The sequence below is a fragment of the Dunckerocampus dactyliophorus genome, chromosome 11 (genome assembly GCF_027744805.1).
Source record: "Dunckerocampus dactyliophorus isolate RoL2022-P2 chromosome 11, RoL_Ddac_1.1, whole genome shotgun sequence".
NCBI lineage: Eukaryota > Metazoa > Chordata > Actinopteri > Syngnathiformes > Syngnathidae > Dunckerocampus > Dunckerocampus dactyliophorus.
Window position 1 is genome coordinate 25,885,533 of NC_072829.1, and position 20,117 is coordinate 25,905,649.

Genomic DNA, 20,117 nt, shown 5'->3' on the forward strand with positions numbered 1-20,117 from the left:
AAGCTCAGAGAATGTCAGAGAGCATCTCATAATGTCATGCATCATGACGGTATTGTTAGATTATTAGCTAACCATCTCTGTTCACGTAAGGGGCAGAGCGAGTATTAGAAGCCTGCGCCTTTACAGTACAAGCATAGTAAGATGGCTCTCAAGCACATATATTCGGGTCAGGAAAAGGTACATAAATGGTATGTCCAAAATTTGGACGTACGTTTTCAACGTTAAGTGAAAAACACCCTAACCGGAGAAGATGTTAACCTGGGTTTCTTTGGCTAGTAAACCCCTTGGTGCCACGGTTTGTACTTCTGAGCCACTGATACTTTTTAAAATGTTTTATTAATAGTAGTAAAGTCATCATATTTGGTCATGACAAATCTATCGATACAGTTTGTCAACTTTGTTTGAGTCGTTCTTACCCCCAGGTGTGCACAAACTACAGTTCAATTAAAATAAAAAAAAAATACCACATATGAAAAGTTATCGGCTGCCGGTATCGTTTTGAAAAAATAAAATTGTGCATATTGTGCATCCCGACCTAAAACTATTTCAGTGTGAGGGTGCTGTAATTGCTTCAGTGAGCACATTGCAATGCAAAAAGACAGAGGTGGTTGTGCAAGCTCAATAGAAGTGGAAGACACTTCACATTCATGATACCGAGCCAGACCTTTCCAGTTTGTCAGTTGGAATCATTCCGAGTTCTGAGAGACGACGAGAAGTCGCTGGAACAAAACAGCAGGATCACAGCGGTAACATAGGTTCCATGCCCAAGACAGTGAACTAACTTTTCTGTGGCATCAGCACATCTGCACCTCTGCTTTGGAAGAGGATCTCTTGGCCTGTCATCACTACAAGGGTTATGCTTATGGTGGCAAAGCTAGTGTTTTGCTCATATTCAGTTGTGTGAAATGATCACATGTGCCGGCAACTGCAAAAGACACCTTTGCATGAGGACAAAGCGGCATAAACAAAGTAAAAACAAGTGTTTGCGCTCATTAGATGTATGTAGATCAGTCCACTGAGGAACAAAATCACTCCTCAACTACCAAACAGATTTGTTTTTATCTCTGATATGGAAATTAATTGCACATTAGCTCTACACAACCTTACATCATTTTTGCAAGACACAATATGAGTACAGTGGCACCTTGTTTATCGCGGTTAATTGATTCCAGACCCGACCACGATAAGTCAGTTTCAGTGAAGTAGGAGTCCTTATTAATAAATGGAATATTTTTGTAGCTAGACCATACAAAAGCTGTTTAAGACCTTCAAAATATATATATTTTTTAGCATTATTAGAGCCCTCTAGACATGAAATAACACTCCTATAGTCACCTTTACACTTGTATTATCCAATATAGTAGACATACTAATAGGTAATAAGACATCTTAGACATAAATTAAAGACATTACATATACGTACACGTTAGCATTGACAGGATATTTGGTGGTTACTGTCTCATCAATGTAACGTTCCTGATGCCTACTGGTCAGTGTAGTAAAATAATACGGCAATGGCGCAGTGAACATTCACACAGGAGCTGCTGTCAGCCACAACTCCTGCCAGTCACTGGCACGCTCCACACTGCTAACGATGCTACCACTCAGCAACTCTACAGTAGCGAGCTGACGTCACACACGTCACTTCCCAGGCCCCACCTCTTAAAGGTGCACACAAGGTCATAGATATTACCCTACAGTACATATAACGTCTTCCAAATGCCTTATAATTTGTTAATTTGTTAATTTAATTTATTCATTTTTGTGATTGAAAATGCTTAATTTGGTCCAAAAATATGTATAATTTACTTATATATGCATATGTTTTCACTAATAATAGGTAGTATTCAACCACAAAACAGTGATCATTTATTAATGAATGAATTTTTGAAAAAACGTGAGAGTGAGGGAGCGATGTTTGAACCGCAATGTAGCGAAGGACAACTGTAATGTGTTTTTTTTGTATGCCTGTGAATACTCTCATTCATCCACGTCATTGTATTCTCTGGGCACTGAATCTATCGCAACTGGACTGTTCAGGTTGTCTGGGAAGACAATACATTTATGCCCGCCATCTTGCAAGCGCTCCAGGATGTGCAGCTTTTTATTTTGTGCTCAAACTACTGTACACAAATACAGGCTACTGGTGAGTGTTGTGTTGCACTTTGTTTGATCGTTATTTGATCATGTCATTTGACATGGATCGTCTGTGGAGTATGAAAAAGGGCAAAACACTTCCAGTTCAGTTTAAGGGACATATTCACTCTTCACACTCAAGTAGGGAGTAGAACTGTGCGGACACACACATACTGAACACACACAAATACAACCACTCCACTACACACAGTATGCGCAAAGTGCTGTAATGGCAATGAATGTATTGAGGCCTCCAGAGCAATGAAAGCCTCATTCGCATGAGAGGCACCATTAACTTGTGAATCAGCTGCCATCTCATGTACACGAATATTCCAAAGTACATGGTGCCTCCCGCCTGCACAACCTGAACACTCACACGGGTGTTTTCCCTTATTTTGGACTGACCGCACTTCATTTCACATGTATGAATTGAGCTTAAACAAGGCATGGAGTCACTGAATGTATTTCTAAGATAACTACAACCTGATAGGCCGTGCAGAATTGGAACCAAACACGGTCAAATCCTGCTCCAGTGTGTACGTCAAGGTCTTCATCGATGGCTCCCGCACTTCTCTGAGGATTGCCGGATTTAGCACAATACGTGTGTGTAGGTGTGTATGCAACATTGTGACAGTGGTGGGAGCAAGGAAGTCACACGCCATCTCATCATCCATGAGCTCCCATCCCCTGGGTCGCCCATTACATAACGCATGCTAACACACAACACTGACCATCCTCGGGGAGGTCTGCGGCACGTAACCGCCGTCACACAACAAGCTCTACCTGCTGCTCCACGCTAAGCCTGCATACACGGAATGGCATATTATTATTATAATTGAAAATTGATATGCTTTAAAAGTCAGTTAAATCTGGATAATGCACCTTATCTAACGGCACCACTCAAATATGAGGCCAACACAGGAACAATGCTTTGAAAAAACAGGATGAATTCAATTCTTTCATTCATTCTCTATGCCGCTTGTCCTCATTAGGGTCGTTCAGGTATGCTGGACTTCTGATCTTAGCAGCAACGTTTCAATATGTGGCAGTGTTAAGAGGAGAAGAAGAGTCAGAAAAGTGCTAATCTTGTCAAAACACTATGATAACTATGATTAGAGAGGCACTCTGTCCATCACAGCTGTGATAATACTATACCTCTTTATCCCTTCAAGTGTTCCCTACTTATCGCCCACTATTCCCACACAAAAACAATCAGTGTGTGGGGGTCTGGTACTGGGTCCGTTAGATCCGTTAGATCCACCCTGCTATTATGTGCAGAACCAGTCTCTGCGTAAAGACGGCAGCGGCAGCAGTAGCAGTAGCCTGCTGAGTGACGGCTCAATGGAAGGCCTGCTGGGAGCCTCCTTGCAGGTGAGCAGCCGGAGGGAGAACACACACGGGCAAATCCACACTGGTGGACGCACGAGCGCAATCAGTCACTTGTTAAACAGGTGAGAAAAACAAAAACAGTGCACGTACAAATACAAACATGACACACACACACACACACACACGTAATGTGTGATAATAAGAAGCCAGTCGCGCTCTCCAGGGATAGTGCCGGCAGCCACAGAGCGGGAGGAGGTAGGAAGCAGCTGGCTGCAGAAATACATCGCCTCACCACGCTGTAATTTCCTGCTTGAGGCACAAACGGGCCGTTCACACGTATGCTGTGTGTGAGAATCTTTTAGCACCGTGCATGTACCTTTTGAACATGTATTAGGCTACATGCAGGTGCTACATGTGCTCATGCGCACCTCTGCTTACACGTATCACCGCTGCCCCCAATAACACCGGTGTTACACGACACAACACAATATTACATACATACAACGCAGGATTCATACATAATTAAAGCTGCACATATTGCTCCACTGACCTACAATACACCACGGTTTATTTGGCAGCAAGGCCTGGATGGAGTCAAGTGACTTCTGACACACACCTTTTTTATTTAACTGCACTGTATCACTCAGAATTTGTATGTTTTTTTTATATTTTGAAACTTTCCTGCAGTTGAAGGTGAAATTAAATAATTAAATTGCATCAAAGAAACCTCAGGAGTGCAGACCTCTGTCTAGGCCCATGCCACACCCTTGACACATATTCCTAGAAAGCCGTTGCGCCTGGCAAAGGCAATAAAATGTTTTAGTGTACTTTATTTCATTTTATGTACTGTCTCTAAGAGTGAATATTTGCAATAAGAAGCATTAGTTAAACCCTTTTTATTGAAAAGGCTAAATGGCCAATTCTGTAAAGCTCCTATATTTCATCACACTTGGTTAGGGCTATAAAGTTTATGCTGTGGAAAATACACCCATGCTGTGGGTTTTTCACTCTTAAAAAAATGTTCAGGCTCGCACAAGCAAAGGACACAGAGTACACGCACTATATATAGTGATGGAATGTTCCTCTAAAACCACTCATTTTGGAGCTTCCAAACAGCAGCCTAACATTGCACAGGACCGACAGCTCCTGGTTTTAATCATACCGCTTATATAGCACAAGCGCTAGCTTCAGGGCAAACAGGAAGATCGGAAAAGTCTTCAGACAAGCAGCATCAAAACAGAATTACAATTAAAGATTGGCATGCTTGGTGTGGAAAAATCTTGACGTGAACCCCATTAAATGCCTTCCAGATCAAACTTAACAAACCACTCAAACTTAGCGGTCCAAAGTGTGGGAACCCCAAGCAGAAACAGAACAAAAAAATGATACTAGTTTGGCAGAGGAGGGACAGTGGCTATGAAGTAAATAGGGTCACAGGCTTGACCCTTGACGAAGGTGTCCACATCACCTTGAGCAAGAAATGTCCAATTGCTCCTGATCAGATGGTTGGCATTGTTCAAGGCAGCTTTCATCAACCTATAAATGTGTATGTGCATGTGTATAAAGGGGGAAAAGTGCTATTTAAATGTACTTGACTGTAGTGTAACGTGCCTGCCGGGTCTAAGTGCTGTGTCACGAGTCGCCCCTTAAAGCCCTCCAACCATACAAAAATGCTTATCGAAAACACCAGACAAGAGGAGGAGATAGAAATAAAATTTTTCGAGGGGGCACCCATCATGTTGTGCAAGTGGAAGGCAGACACTGAGCAGCAGTGAAGAGCACCGATGGCCCTTTGTTGAACCCTCCCCAACCTCCTCTCAGCAGCATGTCAAGGCTGCACAAGGTCACACACTGGAGACACCCGCCTGCATAGTTCATTCAGCCTGCAACTACCTCACACACACTAAATATAGAAGACATGGCGTGCTCTGTAGGGTTGGGCATCGTTTCAATTTCAACAATTCTGGTTCCGATTCCTCGTTTCAATTCCGGTTCCTAATGATTCACGATTCCGATGCTTTTAAGACTAAGGGTCAAAAGTTTGCATGGTTTAAATGAGGGCGCTAACCTGAATCATTGTCAGATGACATGTCTGAACTTCTCCATGAATTGCTTTGTGATATGATTTTTTTTCCCAACTTTACTATGAACTAGAAATTGAGAACCACTGCTGTTTTGTAGACGCCAATAAAAGGCTGATTTCTGCACAGTCAATCAAGCAGGCACTTTTTAATAATAACAATAACAACTAGGGCTCTGAAAAAACGTGTTAACGACGATAACTAATTTATTTCATGAATTACAATAATGTCTTTTGCGTAATTAACGCATGTGCGTCATGGCAAGCCACGCCTCTCTGTTATGAGGACAGACAGCGGCACAGTGTACTTTATTCTGAGCTGAGCACAGCACTGCAATTCCAACACCATATACAGTATGCATCTCCAACTCACAAACATGTCTCGAGTCAGCTCGTCCTGCGAACGACACGTCCTCATTGTCACTGGTGGTCACTAGACGACAACGAGATGCATTCACTGAATGCTCCAAACATTACAACAGCATCTTTATTATGCGTGTATGTGTGGTCTAAATAAATATAAATATAAAGAAAAACGGTAAGTGGATATTGTTATTGCTCACTTTGTAACTCTTAATACACTCAAAACATTTGAATTCAACTTAAATGACGTGGTGTCTTCGAACGCAACTCTTCATTGCTCATAATAAAGTGTGATTCAAATGTTCTGCAACGATTGTAATAATAATAATACTGCAGTTGTCCCTCGTTTATTGCGGTTCATTGGTTCCAGATCCGACCGCGATAAGTGAATTTCCGCAAAGTAGGATTCAATGTTAATAAATACAATATTTTCATACTTAAAGCGTAGAAAACCTGTGTATGACTTTCTAATTACAGGTTTTACCATTATTAGAGCCCTGTAGTCATGAAATAACACCTCTATAGTCACCTTTACATTCCTACTATTTTTGGTTTACACCACATTGCACAGCTATTATGCCCAGGCTGTGGGATCACTGCAGGGACGGCCGCTGCTTGAAGCGTAGCATGCCAGACAGCTAACTAGTTAGCCTCCAATTTATTTATTCTAAACTTAATGAAGGGTTTAAAACTGAGTGGGGAAGAAGGACAAAGTGAGAAGCCAAAAACTTGCATGTAGCCACTTGCATACGGAATAGAAGGAGAACTTGTTTTCACAATGTCATGTCGGACATGCCACGTGTTAAGGTAATGTAAGATAAGGTAATGTCTCGTCAATGGAACAGTACTGATGTCTCGTGACCAGAATACTACATGTGATTTGTCTTTCAATACTTTTTGACGAATAATGTCAACCACGAAACAGCAATCACACACTAAGTGAATGTAGTATTCTACACTGGTCATTAGGTGTCAGTAATGTTACTTTAATGTTCAGTGAGGCGCACGAGGACCAGACTTGATCACCAGTCTTTTATTGGAGGTTAGAATTATCTCACAATAGGTCAAATAATCCCTAATAAAAATTTGTAATAAAAACGAGGGCTACTGTTACGACCATTGCCCACGCAAAGCTGAAACTTAACTCTGAATCCCCAACGTCAACGCATCACCCTCACTCAGCTCCCCTGAGGTGAACACATTAATATTAACACACACAAATATTTACCATATTTAGTCTTTTTATGTCTATTATATTGGGTAACACAAATGTAAAGGTGACTATAGGGGTGTTAGCTCATGTTTACAGGGCTCTAATAATGTTAACCTCATTTAGAAGGTTGTAGACATGTTTTCTATGCTCTAACTACAAAAATATTTCATTTATAAATAAGAAATCCTACTTTGCGGAAATCCACTTATCACGTTCGGGTCTGAGACCAATTAACCGCGGTAAAGAAGGGATTACTGTACATATAAATTCGATACAAACAGTGTCATTTAAAGGGCTTTGCTGGGGATTATGGTGGCCAGTACCTTGGAGGCTTACACATGCATGTAGATACTCGGCTGCAGCAACATACACATTCTCTCTCTCTCTCCAGGACAGGAAACAAACGGCGCAAAGTGTGATTGAGTGTCTGTCTGGGGCTAAAGTGAGAAGCCAGTTGGAGCCGTGTGAAAGTGATGAGAGGTGAAGGAAACACAATCAGCCAAACAGGACGACACAGATCAAAACATACCTTGAAGAAAGGGCATGAAATGAAATTACAGGCGCGGTAAAAAACACAAATTGAAGAATGGCGTTACAGCTGTGCGGTCAAAATGAACGGTGACCCTTCATTTTCTATCGGTGCAGCAATTAATTGATGAATGCCTTCTCAATGATAAGGCCCTGCTCTCCCCTCTTAGGACATCGATTCACACCTCCTCAGCTGGTGATGCAAGGAACTGATCAATCTCGCTGCCTCTTCATCTCGCTGTGCTAAATATAACCTCTTTTCCTTTTGTCTTTAGCCAGGAAATGAGCCCGGTATTCAATAACTGGGCTGAGAATTAAACAGACTTTAGTGAAAGAGTGCTGCAGAAATGATTGATTGATTATCAATTAATTTGCTAATGCACTGATTGATCGTCGGGGAGGAGAGGCAGAGAATAAGAGGGCAATAAGAGGGTTTTAAACTGAAGACTGAGGTAGGTGATGAATGCAAACGGCTTGAGTAGCTATCATGATTTCACTCTGACATGTATCAGCCTCTGAGGTTCCACAAGATGTAGAGACCTAAATGCCTGCTTGTCTGTCTGTTTATCCTTAAAAAATCCCGGCATTTCAAGCCAGACGTCCACAGAACTCGTGCCGCACACGCACACACACGCACACACACACACACACACACACACACACACACACACACTAGGGCCTGCTGTATCCCACGCTATCGATCCGCATCCCACTCTTCATTAGAAGGAAAGACTCAAAGGCAACAGGAACAGTATATATATATATATATATATATATATATATATATATATATATATATATATATATATATATATATTCAGGATATATGTGTGTGTGTGTGTGTGTGTGTGTGTGTGTGTGTGTGTGTGTGTGTGTGATCAAGCAATGGTTACATCCTGCATGCGTATGAGCCATATAGGAGGGTGTGTTCAGGTGCCAGTAGCAGCAGGACCAGGTCAGTGTTACTCCACTGCAGTGTGTGTTCTCGCTCGCCGGGTGTTCCTATGGAAACTCTCTCCTTATTGGAAGATATTATTAGGCACCGCAGTGTCAAAAGTAGGAAGAGGAGTAGGAAGACGCATCCTTTTGCAAAATACTCATTAGAAATCTTATGTTGACTCGAGCATGCACAGCATGGGAGACTCGATTGTTTGAGAATATTCTCACTTTGGGTGAATGACTATCACCACAGCGCACCGTCATGGATTGAAGAGGACCTGTCAGCAACTCCTTCTATAAAGTTAATAATGCTTAGTTTTGGGTGAAACTAGTAGAAATGTACGTACAATGGAACCTTCAGAAGGTCTGACACGCACCGAAACATACTCTAACCGAATCAAGTTTTCCCATAAAAAATGAATCCGTCACAATTTATAGTTTTACAATTATAGTTTGGCATGCAGAAAACAATTCAATATAAATGCATGTAAAGGCCGAATGACACTTTCAACTTGAAAACTTGACTGGTGACTTCAATAGTGTTTTGTTGTGACTTTCTTTGGCTTCATTGTGGGTTATTTTGCAGCCGTGATCAATAAGAACAGCAGACACTTGTGGCGTATCTGTGTCAACCGCTGATGATGTTATACAATGACAATGACTCTTGGTTCCACCTTCCATGCTAACAGGCTGCTATCATGGATGTTTTGTGATTAAAAAATACAATTTTTTAATAATGCGACAAAACGCACGCCATATTGTACGCTAACTGGGAAATGTACACAAACCGGGGCAATATTTTTGTGTACATTTTCAACATTAAAGAAAAAAAAAACGGGAGCACGCTAACCAAGGTTCCACTGTATACAGTCGTGCCTCGTTTATTGTGGTTAACTGGTTACAAACCCGACCGCGATAAGTGAATTTCCACGATGTAGGATTCATTATTAATAAAGGTCATATTTTCGTAGTTAAGAGCAAAGAAAACCTGTTTATGACTTTTGAAATATGATTTTTAACATTATAAGAGCCATGCAGACATGAAATAAAACCCCTATTGTCACCTTTACAGTCCTATTATTCTTTGTTTACACCACATTGCTCAACTGTAATGCGCAGGCTATGGGATCACTGCAGGAACATAAGAGACGGCCGCCACTAGCATACTAGACACAAGCAAGCTATGGAATTTGATTGGTAAAATTTGATGTCTGAAATATGATTTCATTGATGTTGCAAACATGACTACAAAATATATTTCCAAAAAGGGGTCTTAAAAAAGACAGGTTGTCTTATATTCACGTCGATAGAGTATTAGCTAATAAATTATTGTGAAATATTATATAAATGAATATAGACTGTATAACATCGGAGAACATTAAAGGGCCTTACAGTATATTCAACTGAAGCTAATACTTTATGTAGAATATGCTTACTGCACATTGAACACTGGTCTCAGGCGTTATCATCCTGATAAAAGATTTCTTTGAACTGTCAATCTGCCCTGCAGTTGAAGGTGCAATGTGGTCAAATTCCATTGAATGGTTTTTCATATTGAAATGCGGCATGTCTTCTTTTATAGTGATTCTTCAGTAACGCTGTGTCACCTTGAAGGGAGCTGAAGTTCCCTAAGGACACGAAGAGCGTTTATTTTGAGAAAATACAATTTCCAAATTCACATGAATGCGAAAGAAGAGATGTTAGTACAGCTGTGTTTTTGTCATCCATCCCTTTCATTATACACTCAAATGCACTGCATGTTGTTTCTGCTCCAGCAAATACATGCGCACCAGGTTAATTGTTGATGCATCTAATGCGCTGTAGCGTTGAAAATAAAGACACAGAAGGTGCTATACCTTGAGCAATAAGACATGGTGCGCATCTCCATGTGTCACTCGGTTATCTCTGGATAATTAGTGTAGTGACGAGTGGATGTGTTTGTGCAGAGCGGGTGACATTTTTTGACAGAAAAGTGATCCTGCTGCGACTCACTGGCTTTGCATACAACAATGCTTTAGTTACATAACCTGGTGGTGTGCATGATGGGAAAACGGCCTATGGTTCTTGTCGATAGTTTGAACATGATGCATGCAGTGTTTAGCATCATACTGAAGTCAAACATACAAGAAACTAAACTCTCTTATTTCGGGTGTGCCGGTGGGATGGGGTGGGGTGGGGTGGGTGTTACAATGGAGCATGTACACACAGCTGGCGCCACAGACTGACCTCTGGAGTGTGAGTCTCCCGCTGCACTGTCCATGGGCGCCTTCTTTACAGCTGAAGAGCGATAAACGATGTGCGACCTTCCTCCTCTTGTCCCCTCCTCCTCAATCACCCCATCACCTCTTTCCACTGGCTCAATAAAGAACTCCTCTTGCTCCGTCCTGATCATGCCAGCCTAAAACAGAAAAGTTACAATTAATACTGAAAATGCCTGTGCAGAGAACATACTGTATTAAAAGACAAATACTACCAAAACTCTGTGAGTAATTGATACACCTATAAAAATGTGTTTCTGTTGCACACAGTGTTACCACGGATGGTAAGGCTTCTTGTATCTAGCAAGGAGGACACTGCTCCAAGTGACTGCATCACAACAAAGAATTGTTAGCGCTAACAAACCCTGCAGTGGCAGAAACCTTTTTTCCACCTACCCAAAATCAACTTGAAAAGACGCCCCAGGCCAGCTGGACCAGAAGCACACCTGTCCATCAAGTCCCCATGATATTGATTCTGATACAAGGAGCACATAGTGCTTGATATCACAGCTATACTGTATACTGTACACGGTCAATCTACACTAGAAAAGTAGTTCCTCTGTGTTAGCTTCTACAACAACAGTGACAGTATAGCTTGTTTAATATGCATGTCACGGTATGTAAATGCAGCATTGTTACTGGTTTTTGGAGGTATTTTTAGAGAGCTTTATAGGTGGAATAGGTGAATCCCAATTACGTCCATTGGTAGTGAAACACTGCCAGCACGAGGCGGCTATCTAGAACGCACAGAAAAGGGAAAGACTTGTGCTTTTGTCTCACACAGGGATTGTGGATGATGGGCAAAATTCCAAAAGAGTGCAGTTTTCCTTTAACAGCAGTACATGTATGCTGTACATTTCACCCATACTATCATGTATTTATAAATTATTACCGACAAAAAATGGCCTCTTTTCAGAAAAAAAACATAAAAAATAAAGAAAAATCTGCAAATTTTTGGGACCGTGAATGCTGAGTTGCGAATGTGCGGGGATCCGCTGTATTGTTGACTTGGCAAAAAGCATCAGGTGTTTAAAATAGTGCCAAGTGCCTCACGCATGCATTCATCAATCAACAGTACACAAACATAAGCACAAGAAGGACATCAACCCAATAAAGCAGCACTTTTCAAAGGTTCTCAGGGGAGTCGCAAGAAAAAAAAAACCCGTGATTGCTACAGTACATATCAAAGACAAAGTGTCAATGGCAAAACCCATTTTTAGTAAGAGAGAAGACCATTTGAGGAGAGCTCCTGAAAACAGGCTGAGAAATTCAGCTTGTTAATGAGCGCAGCTCTTAAAAGGATAATTACTGTACATACACGGTGCACGTTAAGAAATGATTTGAATGTCAGAATACACTCCTGTAACAAATTGTAGCAAACATGAGATTATTTTAGTAGCACTGCTAAATAACGGAGGACGCGGTAGTTTGATGAAGGGACGGGCAGTCTCTTACACTTTGAAAACACCTGCACTATAATAACAAAGTAATCTCACAGTGCAACCACAATACACATATTGTTAAATCAATACATCTCTGATAGTGTGAATGAACACTGAGCATTGTTATCTTTGTAAAGGCTCTCACTGGGAAATATGAGTGATTTTCTGGTGTTTTATGCTGCCAGCGTTACTCGCAGTCGTACAAAAACAAGCTGTATGGTCACTGGCAGAATCGTCTTGATTCTCAATCACACCAGCATCATTTCCTGCTTCCTGTTTTAAACGCCAAATATAAGCAACCAATTGTCTCATCTAACCTAAAAAGTAGCATCGGCAGATAGCATTCTGCGTGAAAGTGGTGTTTGTGTGTGTTATTGTTGAGTCTCTTGTGTCGTGCAGCAGCTGCTTTCTTGTGTCAGTGTGACCGTCCACGCTGTCACAACAAAAAGGTGATATTCAGCATGTTGCAACATTGATTTGCTTCATCTGCTGCTCCACGACACAAAATAGACTGATGCGATGTTGTACTACACATTAGGAAATTAGTGTGTGTTATACATTCTGGGTTCATCTGCTCAAATGAAGAGGATCACGCCAAAAAGACATGAAAAGCTTGTTCACTACTACCACCCACACTGCGACATTTGTGGCTCCCCTATGGGTTGTGCTCAAAATGCTTTGGAAGACAAGCTAGCATACATGCAATGCAGATATCCACAATGTTTTATAGTATAATCATTAGATAAATGGTCAATGACTTATGGACAATTAGTTGGTAAAACCACCTGTGCCCCTGTAAAGACCCTTTGCTTGATGGCAGCCGGGTTTTTCCAACCCGTTTTGCCCAAATTTTACAGACGCGTTCTCGTCGGTCCCCCTAAAGGTACGCACCAAATTTGCGTTGATTCGACTGATCTCCCTTACAGTTACAGTGGGCGCATTGACTTGTGTGAGAAATGTCAAGTCAATCCGTCATTTTGACAAATGTTCACCGGTATGTGTGCAGCAGTTCAGGAGTAGAGGAGTCACACAAACAGATATGTGAAGGCGGCTGTGTTTTTATGTAATTTAGAACTTTTCTTTCAATTAATTATGCAAAAATGTTACTGTGCTGCTCAGTGTTGCAAACGTCCATCTAGCCATCTAAGGTAGGGGTGTCCAAACCTTTTCCAGCAAGAGCCACGTAGTGGAAAATGAAAGGATGCAAGGGCCACTTTAATATTTTGTAAAGCAACACATATACTGTAGATATAGATATGCTAAGGAGTTTTATACTGTATATTTCAAGAAAAAACTGCATCTCAGCTTTGTAGTATAGATGAAAAAGCCTATCATTTGTATCAACTTCACTCTTTGCTCTTTTTTCCCCATTTTTGCTGGGTTTTTTTTAATATTTCAACTTTCTTTATCATCTTTTTTTATCACATTTCGATTCAAGATTCAAGAGTTTTATTGCCATATGCACAGTAAAACTGGTGGTTCTGCTATGCAATGAAATTCTTGTTCTATTCATTCTCCCAAAAAAAGAAAGAAAAACAGAAGAAAAAGAATAAGAACATAAGAAACATAAATACCAACAAATTAAGCAACAACAACAGAAGAGACATTAATACAAATAAATAAATAAATAAATAAATAAATAAAGTGCTATGAGTGTGTGTTGCGTGTGGCGTGTGTGAGTGATTCATTGAGAAGCCTGATGGCCTGTGGGTAAAAGCTGTTTGCCAGCCTTGTGGTCCTGGACTTCAAACTCCTGTAGCGTCTGCCTGACGGTAGGAGTGTGAATAATGAGTGTTGTGGATGTGTGCTGTCCTTGATGAGGTTGTGTGTTCTGCGTAGGACTCTGGTTTTATAAATGTCTTGCAGTGAGGGGAGGGCTGCCCCAACAATGTTCTGTGAGGTCTTCATCACCCGCTGGAGTGCCTTCCTATCACGTGTTGTACAGTTACCGTACCAAACAGTGATGGAGGCGGTAAGGACACTTTCGATAGTGCATCTGTAGAAGCAACTCAGGATTGTGGTGGGCATGCCAAATTTCCTCAGTCTCCTCAGGAAGTACAGTCTCCTTTGGGACTTCTTGATGATTTCTTGGGTGTTGTGAGACCAGGTGAGGTCCTCGCTGATGTGTGTGCCAAGGAACTTGAAGTATAGGTCGGATATATTCAAGACCTGAACAGTAGCATCGGATCCATATAAGTCACATTTGGAAAATTGGAATTGCATTGACCTGAAAAACTGATCTGACTGATCTAGACTAAACACATCTCATTTACAAGGCATGCAAAGTAATATGCTGCTTATGCAGTTTAGTCCCTCAAAAGCACATAAACCCACATAGACCTTCCTCTCTATTGACCATTTTGCTCCTCTGCAGTTTACAGGCACAAGTCATCTTTTACTTTGGGGAGGAAGGGGTGTGCTGCAGTGGTTCCCTCCTGAGACTCAGCAGAGGCCAGAGTGACACGTGAAATGGCCACATCAAGAGATGAGACTGTCCCTCTCCCATCCAGGACTAACACCTTCTGTCAGGTAATTTTGCACATCTGTCTCAGCCCACACTCAAACATCAGTTGTGCACAAACTCCCAAGGAGAGGAGGAGACGTGGACTGAGCAGTCAGAGGAGATGAGGAGCACAAGAAGCCGACATTCACAACATTAAAAAACAGGTGAAGAACACACATGAAAGTGTGTATCAGTCTTTCTTCTTGCATGTGTCTGGTTAAGACGACTGGTCATCACCAAGGCAACAGTTGAGGATAGTCTTGGGGGACAGAGCACAATGAGAATGAAAGCTTTGGAGGGAACAGTCACACAGAAATATCGTGTCAGTTTCCCATTAATTACACAAGGTTCACTCTTGGCTTCACGCTGGTCTTTTTCCTTTCTCTGAGTAAGCCTGGGGCTTTGGTGCCGACACCACGTCAACTAGCCATTGACCTGTCATCTCACTCTCTCTCCACCTCGCTCTCGTTTCATCCCTCTATTTCCGCAAAGCCGTGGTGCGGCATTCCAATCGCAGCTGATGGATCTTAGATGGTGCAAGCGTTGCCACTCCGGAATACCAAGCAGTGCGGGGAGAAGAGCTGTGTCAAAGAAAAAAGATGACATGTGGGACCGGGAGACGTAGTCGGATCGATCAAAGTCGCTACAGAGAGGGAGTGGTGGGTCACAGGGAGGGGACCATGTGAGTGGACATGTCCTTTGAAAAGCTGCAGCAAACACAGCATCCAAGCGTTATTCCAAACTGAATATAGTCTTCTTCTGGTCCTACTCTGGGGGATTACCGTGGGGGGGGGGGCACAACAAGGAAAGACTGAAGTGGCCTTGGAGAAAACGCTTTCTTTGGCCACATGGTCATTTATTAACAAGTTTACTGCACAACACATCAGTAGCAGACCAATGTTGTAATGCGGTAAGGAGCAAACAGCTTAACCAGCATTAATACCGCTGCTCAGTTCATTGTACGGCTCGTATAGACGCATGTTTCACACCAACCACCAACACAACCAACATTTTAAAGCGCACGCTGAGGTAAATCAAGCTGCTGGATGCTGACCATTCATGATACTCCAAACGCAACTACAGTTGTCCCTCGTTTATGGCAGTTAATTGGTTCCAGCCCCCACCGCGATAGGTGAATTTCCGCAAAATAGGATTCAATGTAAATAAATTGAATATTTTCCTAGTTAGAGCATAGAAAACCTGTTTTATGACCTTCGAAGAGGGTTTTAACATTATTAGAGCCCTGTAGACATTAAATAACAGCCCTATAGTCACCTTTAGACTTGTATTACCTAATATGGTAGACATGATAAGCAATAATAAGGCGGAATAACTCACCATTAGCATTTTGCAAAGTTCCTTGTTGTTGTTGTTGTATCTCCAACGTAATGTAGGTCGATCGCATGACATTAAAAAAACAAGATCGACATCAGCCTTTCATCCATCCTCAATATGACATTTGTCACTTGATTGATGTACAGGACAGCCAGTCTAACGTTAATGCACCATGCATAGATGTACGCAATACTGCTAGCTTAGGTTACACTACATTGCGCACCGCTTATGCGCAGGCTACAGGATCTCTGAAATGACACAAGAGACGGCCGCCGCTTTAACTACAGCACTCTACCGAGCTAACTAGTTAGCCTCCATTTTATTTATTCTAAATTTAAGAAAAGGTTTGAAACTGAGTGGAGAAAAAGGACAAAGTAAGAAGCCAAAAACGTACCACTGCCAAACAGAATGGGAGGATAACTTGTCATGTCCGCCTCTTCGTCCATGGCTGACTCAGTGTAGGTAATGTCTCATCACTGTAATGTTACTGATGCCTAGCAAGGACCAGAAAACTACTTATGACTTGTCTTTCAATAGGTTTTTCTTAATAATGGGCCATAGCCAACCGCAAAATTATTTAAAATTATTTTTGAAAAACCGCGATATAGAGAGGGAGGGGATTTTCGATGTAGCGAAGGGCAACTCGACTACCATTTTGTTAATTTCATAAAAATCTTTAATTTTTATCTTAATGATTTGAAGAGCTATTTTCGTAATCATATTCAATTCCACAAATTCATGTTTGTGACAAAAACATATTTAAAAAAATAAGGATCGACACCGGATCGGGTCGGCAAGTTTAAGAAAAAAAAAAAAATCGGATCGTCTCGGAAGCCGAAAAATGTGGATCCCTACTTGAAACTTAACGTAAAACTTCAAATTGGCTCAAATGTAAACTAAAAATCTAAACATCTAATAACCAAGACTACCTCAAAGGTAGTGGACCTTTTTTTATGTTTAACTTTTTATCACAGCAATTTTGAAAGATTTTGTATAAAAAACAACCAAAAACTTCATGAAAACACCAACCGCTTTGAAATTATGTCCAAATATAAAGGTGTCTGCCATTGACTGTATTGCGACAGTACCGCTGCTGCACTGGGGCTCCAATAGGACATTTTTATCGAAGGACATTGACCATAGATAGCGCTATGTATTCAATAATGAAAAGTATACTGCCCTCCCTGGTACAATGATATGACACAGGCTGCTTTACAAAAGGCCAGCAGACCATTAAAATGATGGAACTCATTGACAACAGCCCAGCACTAAACAAACCTTTTTGATAAGTGGAGCTGACACATTGTAATAGTGGAGGAAATAACTGAGGCATGGCTTTCTGAATGTCTTACCGGCAGGCTGTTAAATCTATTTCAGCTCACATTTCAATCACTTTATAAATACACAGAACAAGGAACGACCTCACGCTTGTTATCGTATCGATTAAAGAAGACAAAAACTTTCTTTAAAGTGCTAACCCGCGCCACATGCTCACACCTGGCTCGCCATCAAACACAACACTAACTCACATTGCGTGATTATTCCTACCCTGATGGCAAATGAGATGACGACATGAACCACAACCCTCCCTTTGAGACCCGCAGCCTCCAAATGTGGACTCTACTACACCGAGTGTCCGGTTGCACGAGGAGGATCCTGCGTTTTGAAAACACGTTCAGTTCGATTTGATGATGTGAAAGAAGCAACGTGACCCCTGTGAAGGGGTGCGATAAGTCACGTGAGAGGCTGCAAGGATGGAAGGCGGATGTTGTGGTCAGGATCAAAGTTACACCCGGTTGAAGTCCTTCAGCTCTGTCCAGTCTGTGTGTGCGCGCACGTGTGTGTTTGTGTGTGTGTGTGTGTGTGTCTCCTACATCCAGTAATCTTCTATTTCATTCACCCTTTGAGTCATCATATCAGCCCTTTTTCACCTTACGCCACCTCGCTAAGCTCAGTCCTTTTTTTTTAAAATTGTGATTGGTGTACAAGTTGCGTAAAAATGACATAGATGGAAAAGGCGGCATAAATCTAAAATGCTTTAACTTTCTTTGGCAATCCTTCTCTGTGTCTGAATGTTTTGAACTCCTGCTTTCATGCCAGTGCCATATTGAGCAGAATAATGCTGCTGAAGTGTGTGGATGGAGCTAAGGGGCGCCAAACTCGTTTTCACCTTGAGCCACATTACAGTCATGGTTGCCCTCAGATGGCCACCTGGACCTGTGAAACCCTACATGCCTTTGAATATTCTCATTCACCCGGGTCAGCATATTGTCAGGGCATCGAATCGATGGCAACGACACTGTTCAGGTTGTCTTGGAAGACGTATCGCCTCTCTCATCCAAGCAGTTCATCCTCAATGACTAGGTAGGACAGCTCTAGTCTGAGGGGATGGTGCAAGAGCTAAGCATTCGTTCTCTAACGTGCAAAACGACAGGTAAAGTGGAATGAAGCCTCTGCCTGCCAAACGACAGTCGTTTGGGTGAAAAGAGAGTGACTCCACCCAAACTAGCACAACAACAACAACAACAACAAAAACATCCAATTGCATGCAGAGCAAATTGATTGGTAAACTGGCTTGTACTTGTCATTGCCATGGCAACTTTGCATCACTTGTATGGTAGGGGTGGGAACAGATGGGTTTTTTTGGCCAATGAAAATGATACTGCAATTAAGCGACAGCTGATACATTATATTACAAACAAGGTCTTTTCTTGACTTTGACGATGTTGATTGTCTTGATTGTGATGACTCCATCTTCGTCAAAGCAGTCGTGAAAAATATACTATAATAAACGTGTTTTCATTGGTCATTTAAAAATATTGTCACACTATTACAATTACTACAAATAAGAGCTTTGTATCCTCAGTATGACTGTCATTACGTGCATAAGCAACCGCACGGCGACAGCAACAGTATCGCTGTCTTATATCGGTGCATCCAGACAATACTGCAACAGATAATATTATGATAATGTCTTTCAACTTCAGTATTTTGTCCCACACTTACTGCAATTGGTTGACTAGCCTGGACATCTCTTGCATTGTGTGATCTGTTTCAGCGTTGTGTGTAAAACTTGCAATGAACCAACATGTTAAGCGTTAAATGATATTATAAAATACACTAGCACATTAACTTGAAAGTAAATTGCAATTTACAGCTTGAGGGTAAATATGAACCAATTTTTCCTTACTTACTGCTACTTGGAGACAGATTAATTGAGTAATGTTAAATAAATGATCCACATAATGTCCTGGAAAGCAAGCAAAGTGATGATAATTAGTAATAAGCTGTAAACGTGTGAACCGAGTTTAAACCTTGTTTATCATTTTTACACATTCTGTCGGCCACACATACTTAAACTCACTAGTAATGTAAGGTTACGGTATGCATGTGTGTGTGTGTGTGTGTGTGTGTGTGTTTATGGGGTGGGGGTGGAAGCCAGATGCCAGTATGATTTAAGCCGCAGAGGACTTAGGGATGCAGGCCCAACCCTGTCATCTTGCTTTGCTCATTACGTAGAGTGGTCTCTAAAATGGTCACACACACACACACACAAAAACCTCACACAGTGTCAGCATACACCCACACAGGCTCACACATGCACGGCAACCATGTCCCATTCACTGCTGTACGCTGCTTTCGCCACCTCATTTGCAAATTGTTCGTCTAATGACTTCAATTTCTGATCACAGTTTTTCAGCCAAGCTCGCAGAGAGAGCGAGTGGGAGTGGGGTCATTTAAGGTTTGGACTGCACGGTCCCTTGGTTGTTCACACGGGAAAGTTGGGGATTATGACAGCGACAGTGAAAGGAGGTGTGTGAGACAAGATACGAGGAAGGACCTTCAGCAAAGCCACTCGAAGGCCTCACTTATCTCCAATAACATCTTAAAGACGCACTGCCACTCGGCTGAACCATGGTGTCATATTATCCACGTCTTCCTTTCCTTTTTTCCACCAAAAATTCCACTATTATACGCTCAATGACCACTG

The 20,117-nt window shown here is 41.7% G+C and overlaps 1 protein-coding gene across 2 annotated transcripts in view; it reads right to left on the reverse strand.

The window, feature by feature from the left end:
• Positions 1–20,117, reverse strand: part of LOC129189614 (A disintegrin and metalloproteinase with thrombospondin motifs 2-like) — a 123,815-nt gene that overhangs the window by 51,653 nt on the left and 52,045 nt on the right. For both annotated transcript variants that reach the window (XM_054791473.1, XM_054791471.1), the window contains exon 3: positions 10,815–10,986. In XM_054791473.1, coding sequence (XP_054647448.1) covers positions 10,815–10,986 — 172 coding nt within the window. The remainder of the gene's footprint in view (positions 1–10,814; positions 10,987–20,117) is intronic.